The sequence below is a fragment of the Colobus angolensis genome, unplaced genomic scaffold (assembly GCF_000951035.1).
Source record: "Colobus angolensis palliatus isolate OR3802 unplaced genomic scaffold, Cang.pa_1.0 Scaffold186, whole genome shotgun sequence".
In the NCBI taxonomy this organism is placed as follows: Eukaryota; Metazoa; Chordata; class Mammalia; order Primates; family Cercopithecidae; genus Colobus; species Colobus angolensis.
Genome location: NW_012114999.1, coordinates 3,974,946 through 3,995,765, shown reverse-complemented (window position 1 = coordinate 3,995,765; position 20,820 = coordinate 3,974,946). Strand labels below are relative to the sequence as shown.

General features: G+C 41.8%; 1 protein-coding gene across 2 annotated transcripts in view; it reads left to right on the top strand.

Annotated features, from left to right (window-relative positions):
• The window catches only part of ALG14 (ALG14, UDP-N-acetylglucosaminyltransferase subunit), a 92,708-nt gene that overhangs the window by 34,444 nt on the left and 37,444 nt on the right, over nucleotides 1-20,820 (top strand). Inside the window, exons 3-4 of one of the 2 annotated variants that reach the window (XM_011940032.1) lie at nucleotides 4,481-4,517; nucleotides 13,041-13,172. In XM_011940032.1, coding sequence (XP_011795422.1) covers nucleotides 4,481-4,517; nucleotides 13,041-13,172 — 169 coding nt within the window. The remainder of the gene's footprint in view (nucleotides 1-4,480; nucleotides 4,518-13,040; nucleotides 13,173-20,820) is intronic. The other variant, XM_011940031.1, reaches the window with a different exon arrangement.

The following is a 20,820-nucleotide window of genomic DNA, read 5'->3' as shown; positions in this document are numbered from 1 at the left end:
AGGGAAAGAGTGGGTGCTGAGGGACCCACTCCCTTGTCCTTCAAGTACCTGGTAGATGCTCACTTTATGGTGCTTATGAAGTGTTATGAAGCAGCATATGAGTGAGGGAGCTGTGGGTTCTGCTAATAACCAGCTCTCTGTCACCTTGCACGAATCAACCCCTCTGGGCCTTAGTCTTCCACTGTGAAATAAGGAGGCCTGGCTGAGATTAGGAATCTTATTTATTTATTTATTTTGAGACAGGGTCTCTCTGTCACCCAGGCTGGAGTGCAGTGGTGCAAACTCGGCTCACTACAACCTCTGCCTCCCAGACTTAAGCAATCGACCCACCTCAGCCTCCCCAGTAGTTGGGACCACAGGCGCAAGCCACCACACCTGGCTAATTTTGTACTTTTTGTAGAGGCAGAGTTTTGCCATGTTGCCCAGCCTGGTCTTGAACTCCTGAGCTCAAGTGATCCACCTGCCTCGGCCTCCCAAAGTGCTGAGATTACAGGCGTGAGTCACTGCACCTGACAGAGATCTCACACCTGGCTCTCAAGTCTGACTTGTCAAAGTCAAGTGAGGCTTCTGCTGCAGGCCATGCTTCTCCAGGGCCTGTCAGCATCAGTCCAGCATCCAGATTCCTGAATACTGTCTTTCTAGATTTCCAGTTGTCTTCCTCCATCTGCTTGTCTGCTAGGTCTACCCATTGCTTCAGTTATAGTACAAACTCCTGTCTGTCCCATTTCAACCTAAAATACCTGTGTATGTTTTCTAATATCGATGTATTTTGTACTTAAAGAGTATTTTACCTACTCAAAATTATGCTCCAAACAAGACCACAGTGAATCATGATGTGCTCTCAGCCTGTTTCCCCTCTTGCTATTCTCTCCCTAGGTCATGACAGTACCATTCACCCCAGCTAAAAACCTGAGAGTTATCCCAAACTCTCCAGCCTTCTAAATCCCCCTTCTCACTGCTTGTCCTCTCCATTCCTCCACCTTAGTGCTGCCGCTGGCCGTCAGGCCTTCAGCACCATTCTCCTGATGTATTTCAGTGGTCTCCCCAGTTATTGCCCTTCTCTGGTCATGCCCTCTCCCCTTCTGTCCATTCTCTCCATAATTGCTAGACCAGTATTTCTTGAATGCATCTCTGGTCCCATTATTCCTCTCCAACCCCATTTTCTGTTGTTCTTTATGTTGCATCTTACGTACCAAAATACAGGTCCCCAAATATTCCATGTTATTTCGTGCCTCTCAGCTCCAAACACGCTGCTTCCTCTGGCTGGAAGACCCTTCACTGACCATACCCCCACTACTGTACTTAGAAAGTTTCATATCCTGCACAAATTAGATCAGGTATCTCTTCATGAAGCCCGATTTACCTTGTCAAAGAATAGCGTATTGGCTGAGCATAGTGGTTCACGCCTGTAATCCCAGCAATTTGGGAGGCCATGGTGGGAAGATCATTTGAACCCAGGAATTTCAGACCAGCCCGGGCAACATAGGAAGACCCTGTCTCTAGAAAAAGTTTTTTTAAAATTAGCAAGATGTGATGGGCATGCCTGTAGTCCTGGCTACCCAGAAGGCCAAGGTGGTAGAATCACTTGAGCTCAGGACATCAAGGATGCAGTAAGTCACGGTCATGCCACTGCTCTCCAGTCTTGGCAAGAGAGCGGGATCCTGTCTCAAAAAAAACAAAACAAACAAACAAAAAAACCTTATCACTTTTTTTTTCAAGATAAAGTTTCACTCTTGTTGCCTAGCTAGAGTGCAATGGTGCGATCTTGGCTCACTGCAACCTCCACCTCCTGGGTTCAAGCAATTCTCTTGTCTCAGCCTCCCGAGTAGCTGGGATTACAAGTGCCCACCACCACACCTGGCTAATGTGTGTGTGTGTGTGTGTGTGTTTTGTTTTGTTTTTTTGAGACAGAGTCTCGCTCTGTCACCAGGCTGGAGTGCAGTGGCACGATCTTGGCTCACCACCACCTCCACCTCCCAGGTTCAAGCGATTCTCCGCTTCAACCTCCTAAGTAGGTGGGACTACAGGTGCGTGCCACCATGCCTAGCTAATTTTTGTATTTTCCGTAGAAACGGGGTTTCGCCATGTTGGCCAGGATGGTCTCAAACTCCTTACCTCAGGTAATCCACCCATCTCGGCCTCCCAAAGTGTGGGATTACAGGCGTTACAGGCATGAACCACCACGCCCAGCCAATTTTTTGTATTTTTAGTAGAGACGGGGTTTCACCATGTTGGCGAAGCTGGTTTCGAACTCCTGACCTTCAGGTGATCCGCCCACCTTAGCCTCCCAAAGTGCTGGGGTTACAGGCATGAGCCACTGCTCCCCGCCCAGTTTAATCACTTTTTACTTGGTGCTAACATTATATTTGATAATTGTTTTATATTGTATTTATTTCTTTTATTGCAATTACCAGTTTTCCTGTGCTGTGCTGATAGACTGTAGTGAGTTCCTTGTGAATGTCTTATTCACCTTTGTGTCCCTAGCCCAGTTCCTGTCACCTGGCAGGTGCTTGTTGAAAGTTGAATGAATGAACTAGTGAATGAATCCATGCTTATAATAAAGAGTACAGCTCTGAAATTCAATGTCGTAAACAATCATTTCATACATTATTTTAATATATATATTTTATTTTAAGAAAAGGAATGCAGTTTTCATACTATTTTAAGGACAGAGGAAGGGTGCTTCAACTTCAAGTAACACAAACCCACACTTAAAATTGGCTTGAACAATAAAGGGAATTTGTCAACTTACAAAACAGGAAAAATTCAGTCTTATTTCTGGCAAGACTTGGTCCAGCTGCCCAGGGATATCACTAGCAAGAGTTGTCTCTCTGCTCTGTCTTCTGCAGTGGCAGCTCCACTGGGCTCCCCACAGTGCTGCCTCCAGCAGCTCCAAGCTCTCTCCTTAGGGTAACAAAAACCTGTAGCACCTCCTGGTTTCATGTCTCTTCCTCTTCATGAGGAAGAAGAGGATCTCTCATAGCATGTGGGAGAGAGAGCCCCAGCAAACATCTCCTGCCTCATGGTACTCCAGTTGGGTTATACTCCCATCTTTCAGCTAATCATTGTAACCAGGAGTGATTCTTCCATGTTGCTTCAGCCATTCTAGGCCTACTCTTAAAGGTAGGGTTAGGGGTGAAGGAGACAGGCGGCAAATACCACCAAACCGTCTGGCTGAGAATATGAGAGGAATGAGTTACCCAAAGGAAAATTGCAGTACTGTCAAAAGAAGGAGCCAATAAAAGCTGAGAAGAGAACAAATGTGCATTTATAAAGGCTTTAAAAATCTTCTGAGCTGGAATCTCATAATTATTTCAAAACAAACTACTTTTGTTTTTCCCTGAAGTCTGAGACCACCAGGCAAGGAGAGGCTTCTGGAGGTAAAGTGAGGAGTGGTGTCAGGCCCTGGAGCAGAGCTGGAGGGGCAGCCTCATTTCTCTTTGACAAGCCAGTCTTGAGCCAGGTGTGGGATCGTGGTGGCTGGTTAAGGATCCCTGATCTCAGCCAGCCCGCCTTGCTTCACAGTGGGACACGAGGGTCCAGAGAGCTTGATTCACGCAAAGTGACTGGTTATCAGCAGGACCCATCCTGGGACTGTATTAGTCTGTTCTCATGCTGCTATAAAGAACTGCCTGAGACTGGGTAATTCATAGAGAAAAGAGGTTTGGGCCAGGCGCGGTGGCTCATGCCTGTAATTCCAGCACTTTTGGAGATCAAACATGGCAAAACCCTGTCTCTACAAAAAATTTTTGTATTTTGTATTTTAAAATACAAAAATTAGCCGGGTGTGGTGGTGCATGCCTGTAATCCCAACTACTCGAGAGGCTGAGACCGGAGAATTGCTTGAACCAGGGTTCTGGAGGTTGCAGTGAGCCAAGATCGTGCCACTGCACTCCAACCTGGGTGACAGAATGAGACTCCATCTCAAAAAAAAAAAAAAGTTTAATTTGACTCACAGTTCTGCATGGCTGGGGAGGCCTCAGGAAACTTACAATCATGGCGGAAGGCACCTCTTCACAGGGCGGCAGGAGAGAGAATGAGTGCCCAGCAAAGGCGGAAACTCCTTTTAAAACCATCAGAACTCATGAGAACTCACTCACTATCACAGGGGAACCGCCCTCATGATTCAATTATCTCCACCTGGTCCCTCCCACGACACATGGGGGTTATGAGAACTACAATTCAAGATGAGACTTGGGTGGGGACACAGCCAAACTTTATCATGGCCCACAGCACCGTCACTCATATAACACTTCATGGCACTTCATCAGCACCATAAAGTAAGTACCAAGTACTTGAAGGACATATAAAAAAAAATTTGTGGTAAATTATGGTCATCTTGATTTCGTAATGATTAGTTGAACCATCCAAAATACATTTAAAAATATACATTGCATTATTTTTAAATAGTTATGAAAGAAAGCTGGAACCATTTTTGGTTGAATGAAATTTTACCATTTTAGCTTTGTCTTGTTTCCAGGATTTTTCAGTCGCGTGGCATTCACTAAATAATAAATGTATTGTATGTTTCAGTGTGTGGTAACAGCAAAGAATGACTTCATCAACCACTTGATCTCCTCTGTTGTGGTTTATGATGCCATCTGGATTCTTTGGTGGAATTATTTCCATCTAAATCACTATAAACTCCTATTTAGTTTTCACAAATCTAAAGCCAGATATGTTTGTGGTTTTTAAACAGTGATGTAATCCTGGAACATACTTTGAAAGTTACAAGTTGTCATATACTATTAGTATTTAACTCAGTGTTTCATATACTATCAGACACTAGAAGCCTGAACAAAATCCATTTCTCTGTTTTTTCAGTCTTCAGCATCCTACTTTTTTGTCTCTCTTGCCACCATATATTTGATTATACATCAGTCAAGCTTATACAGGGAGCGTTGGGCGGCCCTGTGGGCATACAGAGTACTATGGGACATGGCCCTGCTGTACAGGAATTAGGAAACTGAGATGGAAAGTTTGTTTCACTGTTTCACTAAAATATGTCTTTTTCTATATGATCGAGAATAAGAAAGAGTCTTACTTCTTTGGCCAATTGTGTGAAAGAGACCAGATTATGTTGAAGACAGGTAAATTTTGCAAGATATACACATTGAACTGCAAAGAAAGTAGAGAGAAAGAGACGAGAGAGAAGAAAGAGAGAGAGAGAGAGAGAAGAAAAGAAAACTAAAACATCCTTTCTAGGAGCATATAACCCAGTTGACTGCCAAGTAGGAGCAATAGCAAGACAGCAGAACTTGCCATAAGGGCCTTGAGGCCCAAAGTTCAACAGAAAAGTCTGAAATTTTCTGAGGTTCTGTTGTGTTCCTATTCTGATTTTTCCCCTAAAAGGCTTAGGGAATGTGTGGGGGTTGGGGGGTGGTCATTGGTAACAGTGGTAGGTGGGTTTGGTAAGCCAAGCCTACAGTGCAAAACAGGGCACAAAGGGCAAAGAGAGAGGAGGAGGCAGGGAGCTTAGTTCCCATAAAGGCAGGGAAAGAGACAACAAACTCTATGGGTCTGAGAGTGGGTGATTTGAAAATCGAGTAAGAAAAAGGAAATGGATCAGGATGGGTAGTTGGCTACACATAAGAGTAGCAGGAGGCAGGAAGTAAACTTTGTGGTTCAGCTCCTTATATGTTAGGGAAGGCAGCTCCTCAGCAGTGAGGCACAGAGATCCAAGCAAGGTCTAGAGAAGGAGGTGAGTCAGCAACATATTTCAGTACACATGGAAGACGGGTTCAGGTCCTGGTGCTGTCACCTTGGGAAAGTCCAGATTCCTCATCTGCGAAGTGAGAAAGTTGGAATAGTGTGTCTCTTAAAACCCTGAGATGTCATGAGGTTAAGAGCCATCATGTTCCTCATCACCATCCAGCATAGCCCATGGACTAGACCTCTAGAAGTTATAATGATAGTCATTTGTCTGTTCAGCAAGTTATTTACTGAGTACCCATGATGCGCAAAACATCAGGCAGTGGGATTATAGCAGTGAGCAAGATAAAATCCTTTTCTCTCATGGAGCTTGCATCCCAGGAAGAGGGACAGACTACATGCAATCACATATACACATAAATGAACAAGTTAATTGGAGGTAGTGGTGATTGCTATGAAGATGGTAAAACAAGACGGTGTGGTGCAGAGAGACCACATATTTGGGGAAGAACTGTCTCCTCTCTGAGTGGGTAATGTTTAGATGAGACCTGATGTGCAGGAAGGAGCTAGCTGTGAGACAGTCTAGGGGCAAATCAAACTGGTTAGAATGAGCAGACAAGGCCCTCGGGAAGAAGTGAGTCTGATACATTCAAAAAAACAGACAGAAGACCAGTGTGGCTCAAATGAATGAACAACGAGGAATTAGAGAGGTGAGCCAGCACCAGATTACATGGGACCTTGGGAGCAACTGTAAGGCATTTGGACTTGGTGCAGTGGAAAGCCTTTGTGGGGTTTTAAGCAAGAGAATGAAAGGATCTTCTTTACATTATAAACAGATGGGTCTGGCAATTCTATAAAGAATAGATTGTAGGGGAGCAAGAGGAGAAGCAAAGACACTGGTTAAGAGGCTGTTGAAGTAGTCAAGGTGAGAGGTGGTAATGACTTGAATCGTGGGAGTAGCCGGGACATGTGGAATAACTGGGTAGCTATGGAATATGTGTAGAAGTTTTGGAAGAAGGGAACATGGGGTCAGCCTCCTCTCTCCTTTCTGTCCCTGCCAACCTCATAGATCTTCATATCTAGAAGGAAATCTATGATAGATTTTACTGTTGATTTGTTTATTTCTACCTTGGGAATACAGAAGGAGTAGCCTGTTGTGGTAGCAAATATGATAGTTCAGTTTTAAGTCACTGTAGAAAGGCCTAGTGGATAGAGGAATACAAATTATATATATATATATATATATATATCAGCCCCAGTAGAATGGATTGAGATCCAGGTTAGTAGCCTACAGTGTCCATCAAAGGAAGAACTACTTTCCTTTGGTCTATAGGAATCCAGGAAAAGACTGGCCCTGCTAGGGTCATGTGGCCACTCCTGAACCAAATGGTAGTTCTGGGAGTAGGAGGTAGGTGTAGTAAAATGATGGAGCAGGCACCTTTTTTGTCTTGCATCCGAATACAGGACATGAAGCTGGGTCAGGAACATTTCCCTTAGGGCAAAGGTACAGACTAACAAAAACAACGTCTATAATGATGCCTTCATTTGGATTTCTCCAGATGCCAGAACCCCTAGGTAATTCCTGGCCAAAGGTCATAGCAGGCCTGAATTGTAGCTGTCTGAACCTCTGTCTCATTCTCGTCTTCAAAGGAACTTTTAAGACCAGAATATAAGCCTTGTATTGATTAGTTTTCATTGACTTCTTTATATAGTTGATTATTTTCTAAACTATGTAAAATAATAAAAACTCTCTTAAGGGTTTGCCACAGCCTCACTCTCAGTGTCTCCTTTAAGTGACACAGGACATCAAGTAACCCAGCACCCAATTTCTGTGTCAAGCATGGGTGATCTGAGGGCACTGTCCCTGTCAGGATGGCCCGGGTTCCCATCTACTTGACTGCATGGCAGCATAGCAGGTATCATAGAAAAACAGTGGGGCAGAGAGTTTTTGAAGCAGTGTTAGATGCAGAAGGGGATGCCCTGCTGCTCTGACTGGCAGGCTCCTTTCCCCTTTGTGTGCATACCTCAAAGCCTCAGCACACTCCTCTCTCATGGTCCTATTTTCTGGAAAGAGGACCCACAGAGGCTTTTCACCTAGAACATGTTAGGGAAGGGAGGCATTTGTCTTTGGTTCCTTTGTCTCCCTCCTTCCTGTTTCCCCAACCCTTGGGGCTTGGTGCCTCCTAGCTTTGGCTGTTTATAAATCCCCAATTCCCTGCACTACCCCAGCCTTTCTCCTCTAGCTTCATGAATTCCATTCAGTTCAACCCATTTAAGGAGTGGCCCTTGCAAATAAGGCTTTAAGTATGCACTCTCAAATTACCCGCCTCTTGTTCTTTCTATATTCTAAATACATCTCAGCCAGGTGATAGGAAGATGGAATTGATTTATATTACTGTGTAATGACATATTGAATTATTTATTCAATAAATACTTTTTTTTTTTTACTGCAAACTATAACCAACTACTCTTACAAGCACTGAGATTGCAGAGATTAAAGTTCCTGGCCTAAGGCCAGGCGCAGTGGCTCACACCTGTAATCCCAGCACTTTGGGAGGCGGAGGCTGGCAGATCACCTGAAGTCCGGAGTTGAAGACCAGCCTGGCCAACATTGTGAAACCCTGTCTCTACTAAAAATACAAAAATTAGCCGGGTGTGGTGGTGCACACCTGTAGTCCCAGCTACTTGGGAGGCTGAGGCAGGAGAGTCTCTTGAACCCAGAAGGTGGAGGTTGCAGTGAGCTGAGATCATGCCACTGCACTCCAGCATAGGTGACAAGAGCTAAACTCCATCTAAAAAATACGTTCCTGGCCTCCTTTTGTAAGTTATGTTCTAATTGAGGAGACAGCAATACATAAATAAATAAGTATATAATATGCCACTATAGTAGATGCTATTTTAAAGCACACAGGAAACTTGGTGATGGGGGAGGGAAGAATATGTGTACATGGGGGTGGGAGGAGAGGAGGATGGGGATATTTTAGAAAGACTAGTCAGGAAAGATATTTCTGAGGAGAACTGATATGCCACAATGGTCGGGGGATGTGTAGGTGAAGACTTGGATTTATAGAGCAATCTCTTTTTTTCAGTTACCTGGATTTTCAGTTACCTGGATTTGCTATCAAAAGATTGGATGGGATTTGGAAGTGGAGGCTTCTCTAGTTGAAAGCTATAAGCCAGACAGTGGCACCAGATGGACTCTCCTGTCCCGTGCCAGTCATTGTTAATGTCACGGTTAAGACTTCCAACTTGTCTTTCTTTCCAGCTACCACTTCAACTTTCATCCTTGACTTTGATGCAGATTCTCCCATCATATTGACTCTTCAGGCTGTCCCGAACAAGGATCCTGTTCTCTGACTTGGAAGAGGCTCCTCATTGCCCTACCCTGTGGATAACCATGTGCTTTATCATTTAAATGGATACTTCTGAGAGCAGATGGGGCACTATCAATAATTATGCTGAGATAACAGGTGTAACTGAAACCATCCTTTGCAATCTAGATGACTGGTCACTGTAGGCATGTGGTCATTGGCTGAGCTAGCTCCAGCACGCAAATGGAACCAAGACTCCCCTCCCAGCTCAACTTCTGTCTGGAGACTAGGAGGTTGGTTCCTTGTACGGTACCTCTACAAGTCAAAAGAGAGGTCATCAAACTTTAGTTGTTGGTCTTGTTGCCTTACCCTCAGGCCTGATTTTCTATTTCGTATCTTGGAGGTCCCTCAGTTCCCATCCCAGAACATGCTTGTACTAGTTTCTACTCTTCTGAAAATGAACTGAGACTTCCTAAACCCATTTTCTTAGCTGCTTCAGGCTGCTGCCAGGGATGAGATGTAGACTTTCTTCCCTGTCCAGGTCTAGGAAAGCTGTCTCCAGCCCCAGACGCTCTTGCAGAGGCTCTACCAGGCCTGGATGTTTGGAGCCAAGACGTAATCAGGGGAGCCAGAATCAAACTGATGACCCTTCCGGTCCCGGTGACACTGTCTGAATATAATCCAGAAATGCTGTTCATTGCTGCTGCTTTGTAAAGTTGTATGCTCACAGCCTTAAAAAAATTAAAGGAACGTAATAAACACCCATGATTTTTAAAATAAAATATTATAGATATTGAGATTAGGCCACACAATTTGGTGGAAGTAACAGCCAAAAAAAACTTCTATGATGGAATTCTACTGAATTATTTTTATCACAATAATAACAATGACGTGGCATCTTACTGGATTCAAATGTAGTTTGTAGTATAGGTCCACAGTCCCTTAGTCTGAAATCCTAAAGAGCTCTGATAACTGGGGAAAAAAAAAATCCAGTTTTTCACAAGCTTATTTAACGGCAAAACCTGATTTGAATCAGCATGAAGCTTATAGTCTTTATCCTATTTAGTGTGAATATTCATGTATTGTTGCAGAAATACTAATATGTTTTCTTTCTTTCCCAAACTTCAAAAGACGCTATTCTATAGTATGTGGTATATAAACCATATTACCTATCCAAACACTTCTGACCCAAAAGTTGTCTGAGAAGGGATTTTGACTCTGCAATACTGCTTGTCCTATTGTTTTTCAATTAATAATCTCCACAAATTAGATGAGCATAAGCCTTAATTTGCTATTGCTTCTGAGTGGTTTATAGTTTGGAAACTACTCAGTATTAGTTTCTAGTTCAATATTTAGTACCTTAGCTTTTGGAAGGAAAACAAAACATTGATTTGATAAAAGATTGATAAATAAATAAAAATAGTGGATACATATTGAGCCCAGATCTCCCATTCTACACTGGTATACCATGGAGAGACGAGAAAATATTCTTTGCCATCATATGAAGAAACAGAGTGGTCACACATTTCCATTTTCACTTTGTGCTGAGTCCATAAGAACTGCACTCATGTTCTCTTGGAGCATAATAGAAGCCTCCAAACACAATTTCACACCTTTTTCTGAGTGCAAGAAAGTAGTTAAATGCTTTTCACTGGTTTAGAAAAAGACTTTTCTATTCTTTTCTCAAGGAACATATTGTTTCTCAAGGCCAAGGGAGAGGAAGAATGTATTAAATATTCTGTTCTTTACTTTCTGACTGAACTGTGTGGTAGCCAGGCTCCAAGAAAGCCCTCGATGAGTCTCACTTCCTGGTATTCACATTCCAGTGTAGCCCCTTCCATATCAAATAGGGTTGACCTGTATAACTAATATCAAAATGTCAGAAATATCAGAAATACCAAAATGTGACTTCTGAGGTCAGGTCATAAAAGACATTACAGTTTCTGCCTTGCCTTCTTTTGGAGCACTTACTTTTAAGAGGCTAGCTGTTGTGTAATGAGAACACTTAATTAAGGAGCCCTATAGAAAGATCCATTTGGCAAGGAACTAAGGACGCCACCCAACAATCAGCACTAAATGGCCAGCCATATGAGTGAGCCACCTTGGAAGTGGATTCTCCTGCCCCAGTCAAGCCTTCAGATAACTGCAACCCCAGCCACCCACTTGATTTCAAGTTCATGAGTCACTGCAAGGCAGAATAACCCAACTAAGCCACTCTTGGGTTCCTGACCCACAGAAACTGTGAGAAACAGAATATACTTGTTGTTTTAAGCTGCTAAGTTTGGAGGTAATCTGTTACACCGAAATAGGTAACCAATATACCTGGAACTTTGATTTAAGGAAAATATGTTAGTTTCTCTTAATTATGAAAATATCACTTTCTTGTTGCAAATTTCAAACATATTCAAAGATATTCTGACCTGAAAAATGAAAATATCCTATAATATCATCCTCTGTATAATCTGTGGCATGTAGTTCCTGTTCCAGATTTTTTTCCTTCTTTTTTTTTGAGGCCAACTATTGCTCTATCACCCAGGCTGGGGTGCAGTGGCATGATCTCTGCTCATTGCAAACTCCGCCTCCAAGGTTCAAGCGATTCTCCTACCTCAGCCTTCCGTATAGCTGAGACTACAGGCACCCGACTAATTTTTGTATTATTTGTAGAAAATGGATTTCACCATGTTGGCCAGGCTGATCTCAAACTCCTGACCACAGATGATCCACCTGCCTGGGTCTCCCAGGGTGCTCGCATTACAGGTGTGAGCCACTGTGCCCAGCCCAGTTCCAGATTTTTTTTTTTAATGCAAATGCTAATGCATAGGCCAGGTATGGTGACTTAACCTGTAATCCTAGCACTTTGGGAGGCCAAGGTGGGTAGATTACCTGAGCCCAGAAGTTCGAGACCAGACTGGGCAACATGGCGAGAACCTGTCTATACAAAAAAATTAGCTGGACATGGTGGCCCACACCTGTGGTCACAGCTACTGGAGGCTGAGATGGGAAGATCTGGGTGTGGTGGCATGTGCCTGTGGTTACAGCTACTTGGGAGTCTGAGATGGGAGGATCACCCTGAGCCCAGGGAGGTCAAGGCTGCAGTGAGCTGTGATTGCACCAAGCACTCCAGCCTGAGCAACAGAGTGAGACCTTGTCTCAAAAAACACAAACTAACAAATACTAATGTGTGTATGTATGCACGTGAGTATTTTGTTAATTGATGCTGGATTATATTAAACCTGCTGTCTTCCAACTTGCATGATTCAGTTAATGTGTCTTGGGATATCTTCCATATGAGTTCATATAGTTGTATGTCATTTGTTAACATATCTCCATATATTTTACTGTATGCACTTCTCCATTCCCTACTGGAGAATATTTGGTCTAGTTTCGGTTTCCACAGATACAAACAATGATACAGTGGGGTAATCTGATACAGTGGGGTAATCTGTGGCATATATTTCCAGAAGCAGAAATGCTGGATCAAAGGGAGGCACATTTCAGGTTCTGATAGATATTTCCAGATTGCCCTCCCAAAAAGCTGTATCCAGGTATTTAACCAGAGAATGTAAATGTCTATTTCCCTATACTCTCAACAACACTGGTTATCCACTGTCATTGCCAATCAGGAAGGTGAAAATGACTCGTTTCCTGTTGTCCAGCTTGTTGGCCATCTTTTTATATGTTTATCATTATTTGTATTTCTTCTGTTTCGAGTTATCTGTCCATCTTTGCCCGTCTTGATACTAGGTTACTTGTCTTATATATTGACTGGTAAGAACTCTTTGTATATCAACAGGTTAAATTCTTTGCCTGAAATGTAGTTTATACAAACTTCCCCCAACTTATTGTTCAAACTGATTTTAACAGTTTTTGAATCATAGGAACTTTTTTGTCATATGTGATCCCATCTGATGTGTTATATAAAGCATAAGATAGGCATTACAACTCTAATTTAAAAGTGCTTAGAATGAAAATTTAAAATAAAGAAAGCATTTCTATTTCTACAGCTGTTAACTGTTACCATGTTTAACTTTGATATCAGTGACTCAGTTGATTTGGATTCCTTCTATTTCCTTCTAGTATACCAAATACTACATTCACCGAATTCCAAGAAGCCGGGAGGTTCGGCAGTCTTGGCCCTCCACCGTTTTCACCACCTTGCACTCCATGTGGCTGTCCTTTCCCCTCATTCACCAGGTGAAGCCAGATTTGGTAAGTAAGACCATCACTAAGGAGAGGGAAAGTAACTCCCTGGAGATCTTTCATTAGTAACAGGACATACTGTTTTCTTAAACAGCTACCATTTATCACTGTGCCAGGTCGTATCCAAGACCCTGAACTGGCTGGTGCCTTGATCTTGGACTTCCCAGGCTCCGGAACTGTAAGAAATAAATATCAGTTCTTTATAAGCCACCCAGTTCATGGTATCTCATTATAGCACCTGAAATAGAGTAAGATATCATCCTTGGATTTTTTTGTGACTTTTATCACAAAGCACTCTCTCTCCTGCCTCAGCCTCCTGAGTGGCTGGGACTACAAGTGCGTGCCACCACGCCTTGCTAATTTTTGTATTTTTAAGAGAGATGGGGTTTCACCATGTTTTCCAGGCTGGTCTTGAACTCCTGACCTCAAGTAATCTGCCCGCGTCGGCCTCCAAGAGTGCTGGGATTACAGGCATGAGCCACTGTGCCTGGCCTGTGACCAGTAATCTTTGATGTTACTGTTGTAATTGTTTGGGGACACTGTGAATCGTGCTTACATAAGACAGTGAACTTAATAAATGTGTGTGTTCTGACTGCTCCAACAGCCTGCTGTCCTCTCTCTCTCTGTCTCTCTCTTTCTCTCTCTCTCTCTCTCTCACACACACACACACACACATGCATTCCTTGAGCTTCCCTGTCTATGAGACACAACAATATTGAAATTAGGCCAATTAATAACCCTGCAATGGCCTCTCAGTGTTCAAGTGAAAGGTAGTATTTCTCATGTTTCACATTTGAAATCACAAGCTAGAAATGATTAAGCTTAGTGAGGAAGGCATTTGCAACAGGCACTTAACGAAGTTATGAATGCAAAGGAAAAGTTCTTGAAGGAAATTAAAAGTGCTACTCCAGACCAGGTGCATGCCTATAATCCGAGCACTTTGGGAGGCCAAGGCAGGTGGATCACGAGGTTGGGAGATCGAGACCATCCTGGCTAACATGGTGAAACCCCGCCTCTACTAAAAATACAAAAAATTAGCTGGGCGTAGTGGTGGGCACCTGTAGTCCCAGCTACTCGGGAGCCTGAGGCAGGAGAATGGCATGAACCCAGGAGGCAGAACTTGCAGTGAGCGGAGATGGCGTCACTGCACTCCAGCCTGGAGGATAGAGTGAGACTCCACCAAAAAAAAAAAAAAAGTGCTATAGCACTGAACACACTGGTTTTATGATAAGTACATGACATAGCCTCATTGCTGATATGGAGAAAGTTTGAGCGCTCTGGATAGAATATCAAACCAGCCACATTCCCTTAAGCCAAAACCTAATTCAGGACAAAGTCCTAATTCTCTTTAATTCTGTAAAGACTGAGAGAGGTGAGGAAGCTGCAGAAGAAAAGTTTGAAGGTAGCAAAGGTTGGTTGAGGCTTAAGGAGAGAAGCCATCTCCATAGCATAAAAGTGCAAGGTGAAGCAGCAGGTACTGATGTAGAAGCTACAGCAATTTATCCAGAAGATCTAGTTAAGATAATTGATTAAGGTGACTACAGTAATCAACATATTTTCCATATAGACAGAACTGCCTTATATTCGACAATGTCATTCAGGACTCTCATGGCTAGAGAGGAGAAGTCAATACCTGGCTTCAAAGCTTCAAGGGACAAGCTGATTCTCTTGTTAGGGGCTCATGTAGCTGTTGACTTTAAGTTGAAGCCAGTGCTCATTTACCATTCTGAAAATTCTCAGGCCCTTAAGAATTATGCCAAATCTCTTCTGCCTGTGCTCTATAAGTGGAACAACAAAGCCTTGATGACAGCACATCTGTTTACAGCATGGTTTGCTGAATATTTTAAACGCACTGTTGACACCTGCTACTCAAGAGACAAAGCTTCCTTTCAAAATATTACTGCTCTTGATATATTGGGCTGGATGTTTTTATTTTTAAAAAATACAAAATATACTGCTCATTGACAATGTGCCTAATTACCCAAGAGCTCTGATGGAGATATACAAGGAGATTAATATCTTTATGCCTGCTAACACAGCATCTATTCTGCAGCCCAGAAATCAAGGCATTATTTTGACTTGCAAGTTTTATTATTTAAGAAAACATTTGTAAGGCTATAGCTGCCATAGATAGTTATTCCTCTGATGGATCTGGACAAAGTCAATTGAAAACCTTCTGGAAAAGATTCACCATTCTAGATGCCATTAAGAACATTCTTGATTTATGGGAAGATGTCCATAAACAGGAGTTTGGGAGAAGCATATTCCAGCCCTCCTGCATGACTTTGAGAGGTTCAAGACTCAAGTGGAAGAAGTAATTGCAGAGGTGATGGAAGTAGCAACAGAGCTAGAATTAGAAGTAGAGCCTGAAGATGTGACTGAATTCCTAAAACCTAGTGATGAAACCTGACTGGGACCCTGCTCTGTGACTGGATTTATACTGTGCACTCGAGGTATAAGAGTAAACACAGCTCTATCCGTAAGTGGCCTGAGGTGATCTGTGAAAATGGCTCGTTATTCACTTGACCTAGAAAAATCCCAGAAAAGTCATGGAGATCAAGAAGTTCAAGTCTTCATGTTCACTTTAAGAACATCCACGAAATTGCCCATGCCAGAGAGACCTAAGTAACCAAGATGTTCTGTAACTCCAATTTTCTTTAGACATCTATTAGATTCTGCCAATATTAGCTAACTTGCTCAATTAAAAAGTTACCTAGTATTTTAAAAAATACCTTTGATGCAGCAGGTACTAAAAGGAATGAATAAAACAGCTCCTCAGGAAGCTTATACTTTAACTTTAGGGAAAATGGAGTAAAGAAACAACAGGTAGACTCAAAATACAGATTCAGTTGAAAATAGAGACCCTATTTAAATCAGAAATAGTTCTTCCTCTCTGCAGCCTACATTAAAGTACTTTTAGCTTGTTCTAGTATTCAGGATTCTCTTTATTTTATTAAAAAAAAATTTAGAGGTGGGGTCTCTCCACATTTCCCAGGCTGGTCTCAAACTCCTGGGCTCAAACCATCCCCCCGCTTCAGCCTCCCAAAATGCTGGGATTACAGGTGTGAGCCACCGTGCCCAACTAGTTTCTTAAGATAGCAACTTAGGTTGTTGATTAAGATATTTCTTCTTTTCTAATACAAGCATTTAATGCTATACGTTTTCCTCTCACAACTGCTGTAGTTTCATCCTACAAATGTTGATATGTTGTATTTTCATTCACTTCTAAGTATTTTTTATGTCCTTCAAGTCTTCATCTTTGACCCATGGATTATTTACAGTGTTTTGTTTAATTTGCAAGTGTTGGGAAATTTTTCCTATTATCTCTCTGTTATTGATTTCTAGTTCAATTTCACTATGGTCAGAGAACATACTCTATTTTAAAATATATTGAGGTTTTTTGATCCAGGATGTGGTTTGTCTTGGTGAATATTCCATGGGCATTTAAAAAGAATGTGTATATAATTGTCTATGAGATTCTGTTGATTGTTGATGCCATTGAGTTCTTCTGTATCTCTGCTGATTTTCTAATAGTTCTGTTGTTGATTGCTAAAAAAGTGATGGGACACTTTGTTAACCCTTCTAAAACCAAGTTTAAATAGTCCTATTGATCTCAACTCTTCATAATCTCTTCTGTGTTCTTCTGCTAAAGTACACACTGATCCTACATTAAAATGAATTTTAAATATTCCACGTGCGAGATGGATACTCTTTTGTATCTTGAAGCCTAAAGATTTTTTCACTATTGTGTCTTTCATTTTTTCCTAAAAGTAGAAGTCTCTGTGTGAATCTTCAATGAGTAGGCTGATCTCATATTCTCTTGAAAATATGCTCCTAAAGAGGAATTAGTTTGTTTCAATGAGAAGAAGAGAAAAGTTAATTTGTGAGATTGCTGATTATTAAAGTAAGAGGACTGCTTATGTTGGGGGAAAAAATTTATAAAGTTCTTGAGGGTAAAGGCCAAGTATTTTTGCATTTTCCATGGTCCTTTCTAGAAAAGCTTCCACATATTTAAGGAATGACTTAAAAATAAATGAATGAATACTGGATAAAATGAGTCATCACAAAAACAAAGACACCCACTCCCTACACTGGTGCTCTTCTCAGGCTTTATTAAGAGTCTGAAAAACCAGGAGGGTTTCCAAAGTCCGCAGTGTTTGATTACTGGCTTCATTCCACCCTGGCCATTACCAGATGAAATACTCAAGGAAAGAGCTCTGCATACAAAAATGAAACCTAATTTAATTTTTATTCAAGTAAAAAATAAATTTCAGATTCTCTATGTTAACAAATTGAAAGGAAATGGACCATTTCAGCCTAATACTCTGCCTCTGCCTGAAGCTGGTTTAATTCACCATGACAAATTTAGATGTACTTATTACATGTACACTCACTCACGCGTTGTATGAAAGAAGGCCATTATTTTATTTAGTCATTTTTTTCCATGTTCCATACCCAGTATGAGCTGTGAAATGTCTAAGTTCATAGCAGTAGAAAGTTGATGGCTGGGTGCGGAGGCTCACGCCTGTAATTCCAGCACTTTGGGAGGCCAAAGTGGGCAGATCACTTGAAGTCAGGAGTTCGAGACCAGGCTGGCCAACATGGTGAAACCCTGTTGCTACTAAAAATACAAAAATTAGCCGAGCTTGATGGTGGGCACCTGTAATCCCAGCTACTCAGGAGGCTGAAGCAGGAGAATCACTTGAACCCAGGAGGTAGAGGTTATAGTGAGCTGAGATCACTGTACCCCAGCCTGGGGGATAGTATAAGACTGCATCTCAAAAGAAAAAAGTTGATGACACGGATGGTGGGTTATTATCTGTAAGTAGGATACTGTGATTTTTTTTTTTTTTAATTAGGTGTTTTCTGTGGTGAGCCACAAACTTGGTGGCACCAAGATTATCACTGTTTGTATAAGTATATAAAATTTTTATTGGCCTACTAATTAACATGTGTTTGAAATATTAAGAAGAGGCAATTACCTTCTTGTTGACATGCCAGAACCCTTACGGGAACTTTTTCTTCTTAACTGTTGTTAATTTGATTCTCTTTGTATAATGACCTTCATCTGGTATTATATTTGGTGGTGATCAAAAAACTTCATAACATGTTCAAAGGAAACTTGGCTAGACAAAGAAAAGGTCCGCTGTCCCAGGATGCTTATCTATCAATGGAATTAAGTGAGAGTAAGGTTTTCCAAGCCAAGTCAAATGAGAAACAATTAGACCACAGTTGTCTACTGCTTCATGTTTTCCAAGATTAATGAAATCATAATTGGGAGCCATTAGTTTAGGTTTCTTCAGTTCCTGCTCCTCTGTTGCCCAGTCCCTCTATAATGCGTTAAAATGATGCCAGTGTCACTCCTTCCCACTGTGTGTTTCCTCTCCATGTCCGCGCTGCAAATTTGGCAGCCTCCTTAAAGATACAGAAGCACTGGCCCTGCACTGTACGTGCATTTAGCAAGTCTGATGATGGTCAGAGTCCACTGCGAGAAGGGGTTTGATGTGAAAATCCTCCCAAGTATCTGGTTTCTGGTGACTGACAAACTGCTTTTCCCAGCTGCATGGTGAAATGACCAGCTGTGCCACTGACACATTGGCTGAGTGACAACCTGTAGCTGCTTCCATCCATAAATGAGGTATTTAGTTTAAATGTTATAGCTTCTGTTTCACATTGAGTAAGTTCAGAACAACATCTGTGTCAAAATTAGGCTGCATATTAGCAGTTAGATTGCTTTGAGTTGTTTTTATTCGTCTCCATTTTGGGGGACTCTCAGCAGCTTGAAAATGATTTTTCTTTCTTTGTTGATGATTTTTCCACTTGGCAAACATTACGTTTTTCCTGTCTGCAGAAGCCAGCGTGGCTTTGCCTGCGATTTTTGCTCCCTTGTTTTGCTTTGCCTGCATCACTCTTGAGTTGTCACTGTTCCAGCCCATCACAGGCTCATTTTGGATTCTGAGGCTGGTGGGGACTCTTCCGTTCAAGGTGAAAGCCAATGTGTTTTCCCAAGGGTAGCTGTGAGGTCACAGTTAAAACAAAAATGAAAGTTGAATGAAAAGGAATTCAGTTGTGAGAGGATAAGAAAAAGGAAAACAAAACTGTTCTTGAAGAAGAGACTGATGTGGTCATGCGCAGTGAGCTCCAGAGACCTGGCCTTATAGACGAGGGTAATGGGAGGTGCTGGTGGTGAGGTGAGAACAGAGGGTGGGGCGAAGAGAAGGGAAGCCTTTGAAATGACCTTAGATGCATGAGTAATTCCTAGAACCAGTCCTAGCTTCACAGACTTTCAGTGCTTATTTTAAAGGATCATGTGAAGCAGGAGCTCTATTTGTATAGCACTTGAAAATCAAGAAAGTGATGTTTCTGTTTAGAATCTTTAAAATTTCTCTTTGACCTGCGTAAAAAATCAAAGAAGGGGGCACAGACAGCACCGATAATTGAATATGTAATGGGAGAGCCTCGGAAGGGCTGCTGCCCTCCAAGTTAAGTGGGATCATTAAAGTTTTAGAGTTTATGTAACTAGAGTCAGTGGGGAAGCGTCATAGGAAGTTTTAAAAATTTGAATACAGACCGTGAACTCCTTGAGGAACGGTGAGGTGTATTACTCATCTTGGCAGTGCCAGCACCTATTCTAGAGCGTGGGGCATGTAGGAGTTCAATAAATTTTGAAAGAGTAAATCTGGATAGGAGAGAGGGATTAGGAAAGGAGAAATCAGAGAAACTATTAAAACCTGACGATGACCATTTACAGCTTTTAGGTGGGTGGAAAAAATAGAATAGGAAAAAAACATTTCATAACTGCTCTTTGGTTAACTTCTGCTCCCTCTGAATTAATCGCTGAATTTGTCTAAGGATTTTTTTGATAACATATTTCTGAAGTGTTAAATATTCTCTTTATCAAAGCACCATAAGAAAACGGCGAAAATTTCTCATTCACCTTAACCGGAGTACACTTGCTTTATTTCTTTAATTGAAGTGAAATTCGCGTAACATGAAATTAGCCATTTTACAATGTACAACTCGGTGGCATTTAGTACATTCACCATGCTGTGCAACCACCACATACCTATACAGCATCGAGTTCCAAAACATTTTCATCAGCAATTGCTTTACTTTAATTTCTTGGTGTGGTAGAACCGCTTAGAGTTTTGTGGGTTTTTTGTTTTTTTTCTTGAGACGAAGTTTCGCAGTTGTTGCCCGGGCTGGAGCGCAATGGTGCGATCTTGGCTCACCGCGACCTCTGCATCCTGGGTTCAAGCAATTCTCCTGCCTTGGCCTCTCGAGTAGCTGGGATTACAGGTATGCACCACCACGCCCAGCTAATTTTGTATTTTTAGTAGAGACGGGGTTTCTTCATGTTGGTCATGGAGAAGTGCTGGGATTACAGGAGTGAGTCACTGCGCTCGGCCACCACTTAGGGTTTTTTACTTCATTTGAGGGAGAAAAAACAAATAAAAAGATTAAAACTCAGACAGTGCTTTCTAATAGCCTCTAGAAATCAAAGGCCGTCTTCATGGTCTTTCTTGATAATTCCTTGTTTACTCTACCCAGAAGTCATTGAGTAAATGTATCTTTTCAGTTAGCATTTACTCTTTGATACTTTGCAATTTGGTGACTTCTTTTTCTCCTTGTATAATTTTCTTTCTTTTTTTTTCTT